Genomic DNA, 6432 nt, shown 5'->3' with positions numbered 1-6432 from the left:
TGCCGACGTTATAGTTATAACGTGCTTAGATCCACAAAAGAAGGGAGGCCGCACGTTTTGGTATGGTACCCAGCCTCTCCCGAGTCTCCACGTGCTTCATTAAACCCACAAGCAACGACAGATAGCAACACTGGGTCAAACGGGGTGGAAAGCATCCCCGCACAAGTCCAACGGGTGACCCACGCTGGGCCGTTTTTCCTCCGGAAACCGAGTGAGTCAAACGTCAGCGTTGAGAAGATGAATCACAGAAACCCATCAGTGAGACTCGCTCTCGAGCGAGGTGAGAATGGCGGGAACCTCACCATCAGTAGTGCCTCCTGCTTATAAAAACCCCCGTCATGATGATCACATGAACGAACAACTCTCGCTCTCTGATCTCTCTCTCTCTCGTGTCTGTCTGCCTGCCTGCAATCCGATCTGATCGGGAAACTTGTTTGTGCCATCAGCGATTGAAAGAGAATCAGATCAGTTACAAGCACATCATTATAACCATGTCGTCGAGCAGCAGTAAGGTGCTGGTGATCGGGGCCACAGGCTACCTGGGCAAGTGCGTGGCCTTGGCAGCAGCGGCGTCGCAGCACCGGACCTTCGTCCTAGTCCGGCCCTCCACCCTCACTAATTCCGGTGATTCCAAGAAGCAAGACCTCCTCGCGTCTCTCAAGGCAGCCGGCATCACCATCCTCCAGGTAAACTTCTACTACCTACGTCAGCTGGAACATGCATCAATCGCGCTCTCTCTCTCTGTCTCGCTGTGCCAGCCACGTCACTATCGTGTACAGCTAGCTACCCCATCTTTCCCCAAACCTCTGGTTTTTCGTTTCCACATTTTCACTACCAGCCCTCATGATTTTTCGATGCGTGACAGGGCTCACTGGAAGACCATGAAAGCCTCGTGGCAGCACTGAAACAAGTGGATGTGGTTATCTCTACTGTCTCGGGACCTCAGATACCCGGGCAATTCAAGCTAATAGCAGCGATCAAAGAAGCAGGGACTATCAAGGTAATGCCATCGATCCGGGCACATCCAACTGGCACTGCAATATTCGCAAGCTCTCCACAGCTGGGAGCCGCATGTTCTTGCACACGCGCACCTTTACTGTCATCCTTCCCAGTGGATGCACGATTTTTGTCTGTATTACCGGTAATACATTCTCATGACACTTTCTGACCTCCGCCCTTTTGCTCCAGAGATTTTTCCCGTCGGAGTTTGGCATCGATGTTGATCGTGCACAAGCGCTGGAGCCTGCAAAGTCCATGTTCGCACTCAAGGCACAAATTCGGCGTGCCGTGGAGGAAGCGCACATCCCTCACACCTACGTTGTCAACAACGGATTTGCCGGATATTTTGTCGCAAACTTGTTCCAACCACACCTCACATCTCCACCAAGGGATAAAGTGATCATCCATGGGAGCGGAGACGTCAAAAGTAAGTTGGGGGGGGGGGGAGGGATTTCACCACTTGATTTCGAGGCCATGCACATGTGGCTGTGGCACGCTGGTAGAGGACACGCACGCGCACGCGCACGCACATGCAACACACACAAAGAAAGAAGGAGAACAAGATAAGAAAAAGGAAAAAGGGAGCAACTAACAAACACAAACATGCTCTCTCGCACACCTCCTCTTAGCCTTGATTTGCCTTCTTCATCCCTTTACACCACCCGCATCTGCATCCTCATCTCTCATTTACAGCAACTCCGACTCCCGAGCAGCTTTATGTCTCTACTATGCAACTTTGTGTGCACCTCTTTGCCTTGTTGATATTCGCTTAGGTGCCTTCTACTAAAGCCATTGATGGGTCGCTGGCCTTTGCATTATGCAGCCATAAATGTCTCCGAGGAAGACGTTGGGACATTCGTTATCAACGCCATTGACGACCCGAGGACTCTCAACAAAACCCTACACATTAGGCCATCGGCAAACATTCTTACACAAAATGAGCTGGTATCGTTGTGGGAGAAGAAGGTTGGGAAGGTACTCGAAAAGCAGTTTGTTTCAGAGGAAGACATAGTCAAAAAAATCCAAGGTAAGAGATGCTTGCACCAAGAATAGTGGCCTTACCGTCGAAGGCCATCCACTGGTCTTCTCGAATGTTTGACTTCTCTTTGGTTGTGCCTAGCAATTAATGCGTCACTTTTTGTATCGATTTGCTGCAGAGACTCCCTTTCCAGGAAACATTTTCCCTGCACTCCTTCATGATGTTCTCATTAAAGGTGACCAGTGTAATTTTGAGCTCGGCGCACACGATGTGGAGGCCACCAACCTTTACCCCGATGTGAAGTACACTTCCACTGATGATTACCTCAACAAGTTTTTGTAGGAAAAATGGCTTGCTACGTGGGAGTCTGTCTCTAGTTTGCTTAAGGATCTCCAAGCCATCCATAAATATTGTACACTAGTGTAGTCCCTATACTATTTCGCCTTTGTAGATACAATGGCGCAAAGGTAAAATAATGTATCTGAATAAGCCAAGGCATGAGCTCATACATGAATATAGTAAAGTCTAAGCTAGTATGCTGCAAGTTTGGGATATACATCCATTTTGATCAAACAACCCTTATAAACTGATAGACTGATGAAGCTCTTCTAGTAATAAAGTCTTGATATGCTTCTAAGTAGTTTGTGTAGAGTGATGCCTTGATCCGTTGAGCACCTTGCTTTGATGAAAGGCAATGGAGTGATTAAGGTTCTTTAAAGAGAAATATTCCAACAAATTCGACATTGGATTCTTGTTGCAAGGCTTTCGTTTACAATGATAGGGACTTGGGCTTTTGAGTCATCAATGTACAATGATAGGGACATCACATTTAAGGTGTTTAATCGGATCCACAATGATGAAGGGTCATGCTTAAGGCGTCTAGTTAGGTCCACAATGATGAAGGGTGGTGCTTAATGTATAATGATAGGGACATCACATTTAAGGTGTTTAATGAGATCCACAATGATGAAGGGTCATGCTTGAGGCATCTAGTTAGGTCCACAAGGATCGGCACAAATCCAACAATGATGAAGGGTCTATGTCTGGAAGTGGGGCAATGTGGGTTGATACCTTTGATGATGTAGATAGTTCAACATTGCAAACACCACAATTGTGCAATAGTGTGGACGAGTAAGAGAAGGGATAGAGGGCGAGATGAATAATTATTTCGTGGGTGAAAATCTGAGGAAGGATGTGAAAGGAGGTTGCCTTAGAGGCCAAGACCACAATCTCGAAGGGTGGCATTTAATAAACTTTGGAATAACGTGCTAAATGGCAACTAGGATCTCAAAGGGAGCTTACCCTTTGTGCTAGATCCAAAGATGCTGAAGCATATAAACTTTGGAATAACATACCAAATGTCAACTAGGATCTTAAGGAAGGTTTCCTTTTGTGATATTAGATCCAAAGATGTCGAGGCATGGGTAGGCCACAAGAGGCAAGGTCTGTATAGGGTAAGAACTATGTTTTCTTGATAGATGTGCCAAGTTGCTCATAAGCTAAATGAAATTCCTATACGAATAGATGGTTTAGGTGTTAGGTTTAAGAAACAAGAATGTGGTTAGCAAGTAATTCCATATGTTTCCTTCTTTTTTGAAGGGCGTGTACTTATTCTATTTGCTTGTCAGTATTATCCAAGTTGGGGATAGACCAGCCTATCATGGATACAATATGATACTCTATCAATGTTATATTGACAAAAGCTTCAATATCTTCAACACGTGTTGCACCACAAGAAGGTGTATATAAAGAGAGCTTGGAAAACTTCATGGCTAAGTTTGTCAAGTAGAAGCCTAACACGATCATACAAATTTTGCACTTTAAAAAATCCACGATTCTAGAACTCAAAATTATCTAACTCTAGGCCTATATGAGGATACAAAGAGAAATTTAGATACATTGGTAGTATAGCCATGCTATTTGTATATGATTCGTATTCAAACATTAGCAATATTGGGTAATGATTGATACATAACAACAAATGATGCAATACCATGTATGTTAACATCATAGGTGTGGACCAGTCAACTTGGTAGGTCCTCCATATATAGTGAGATTGGGTTCTCAACACTTTCCTTCAAACTCAATCCCATATCCTATCTGAAGTAGTTATAGACATATGGAGTTTGTATGCACTCATTGCCTTTGTGAAAATGTTAAATACCTAATCATGTTTGCTAGATCTCACAAACCAATATCACTTGTTGCTAGAATATTCTTTTGCACAAAAGGATAGAGTACCTTAATTCATTTCATTACTAGTATGAAAGTGTAGGTTTGTGCCAAGTATATGTTGCTCTTGTTGTAGAGTAAATGACTATTGCTCCATCCATTTTCTTGCATCGATGTGACTTTAGCTTTTGTACCCAAACTACCTCATATGTGTCTACATTCACAGTCTTGTAATAATGGATTACTTCTTAGTGCCACACAAAATAAAAATACTCCAAAGCCAAAACACTAAATAGATATGCATTGATATAACTTCCATGAAACTAACTTCTAGCCTAATCTGCAACTTTGTAACCATCCATATATCTCCTAGTCACCTTGAAAATTCCATGGTGAATAATGGACTTACATATCTTAAGACTCTATCTTACTTACACCCAAGTATTGCTTCCTTATAGATTACATATATTGACACAGCCTAAGCTAATTATGCCAATTTAACCAATGATAGTCATGTGTATCAAACTCCCTACAATTTGCATATACAAAATAAGATCTTCTAGAAGCTCTATTGCATCTTACCTATATCACTACTTTAATTCACATTCTAGCTCAATGGAACTAAAATTGAATTACAACATATCATCTCATATTTTTTTAACATATCTAAACCATATTGTATTTATATATCCCATAGGTTTGTGCAAAAACATCAATGTTATGCAAAAAACACAATTCAGCCAAGTGACTCATATAAACTAATTCTATATAAACAACATCTATCTCTTCTATATCTTATGATTATTATCACCCATAATAAGTATATCATTGTAATGAACGAGAAGAACTAGTCCCCCACGCTAAAGTTTCTTCACATATTAATAATGAATAATTATGTAAAGTGTAATATCCCAAAGTGACAATATTTTCACAAATATTGTCATTTGATCATCATGTATATCAAAATCCCTATTGTCTTTTTATACATAGTATGGTCTTCTAAAAGCTCACTTACATCATCACTTATGTTCACATCTTAATATGGTCTACATGTTGCATTCCACACTTTTCAAACATCTTCAAGCCATATTGACTTTAAACTATCTATATTCGAGTACCATTTTAGGCATGCAAGGTTGCGAGCAATAGTTTAAGGGTATACTTCAATTTTGGTTGTATTGAATCGAATGTGGATGGAAAGGTTAGAGATTTCATATTTGTAAAATTTTAGGTGTTTTTCTAGAAGAAAAAATAATCTTTATTTGCAAAACAAGTTGCAAATTACATGTATTATTGAGCAATCAATGGAAAAGATTGCTTGGTGTGTTGCTGTGTGCACTTATTGTGAACGGTTGCTAAAAACTTGCTTGCTGTTTCATATCAATTTTGTGACAATAGTAGAGAATAGTGGAAATACAATCATTGAGAAGCTGAACAAGAACAACTACCCATCATGAAAGTTTTATGTGTCAAACTTCTTTATTATAAAAGGCCTCTATAAGTTTATTTCAGGTGAAAAAAAACAACAAGAACTAAGTAATCCTATGACTGCAAAAGAGTTAAAGGCATGGAAAGAATGGAATAAAAAGGAGAAAAGTGCAATGTTTTGGCTGCAATCATTAATGACACTATGTTGGGACATATCAGAAATGTAAAAACTTCACATGTAGCTTGGACAATCTTCAAGAATATGTTTTCAATAAACACAAAGGTACGGAAGTTTCAACTCAATTGAATATGTTGAAGAAACAAAAGATATCTATAAATGAGTATGTTTTGAAGGTGAGAAGCATCGCAAATACCTTAGTGGCTATTGATGCAATCCTTTATAATGATGATTTGGTGTCATCTACTTTGAGTGACCTTAATAATGAGAAGGTTTGGAAATTGTTTGCCACTTCTCTATATGTACAGAAGTTGTTTCCAGTTTTTGATGGATTGATGTCTCTCATGATCATTGAAAAGATCAACATGCAACATGAATCATCTAAAAGAAGTGGTGAAGTGGTCTAACCATTTTGCTCAAGTTTAGGAAGAGGACGTGACAGATGCTCTTGACGAAATGACATGAAATGTGTTGGTGATAACCAGCAAAATAGATCAAATCAGGAGGCCATGGTAACTTTAGAGGCAGGGGGAGCTCTAGAGAAAAATATAGATGGAAAAAGAGAGGTTCTAGCAATTCTAGTATTGTTTGTTATTATTGTGGCAAAACAATTTATATTGCAGTTCAACATTATACTAAGAAGGATGATATCCACATTGGTAAATTCAATCAAGGA

General features: G+C 40.3%; 1 protein-coding gene across 1 annotated transcript; it reads left to right on the top strand.

Annotated features, from left to right (window-relative positions):
- The first annotated feature begins 232 nt into the window (after positions 1-232).
- LOC148024771 (phenylcoumaran benzylic ether reductase IRL1-like) lies at positions 233-2534 on the top strand. Its single transcript, XM_087694424.1, has 5 exons — positions 233-686; positions 866-1000; positions 1189-1426; positions 1823-2026; positions 2157-2534. Exons 1-5 carry the CDS (start codon positions 492-494, stop codon positions 2318-2320), a joined length of 936 nt encoding a protein of 311 aa, XP_087550550.1. The 5' UTR covers positions 233-491; the 3' UTR covers positions 2321-2534.
- The last annotated feature ends 3898 nt before the right edge of the window (positions 2535-6432 follow it).

This window comes from Lygodium microphyllum, chromosome 15 (genome assembly GCF_053477565.2).
Source record: "Lygodium microphyllum isolate KBCC chromosome 15, Lygodium_microphyllum_v1.1.10, whole genome shotgun sequence".
Taxonomy (NCBI): Eukaryota; Viridiplantae; Streptophyta; class Polypodiopsida; order Schizaeales; family Lygodiaceae; genus Lygodium; species Lygodium microphyllum.
Note: the sequence above shows the minus strand (reverse complement) of the source record. Positions and strands in the feature narration are given on the sequence as shown.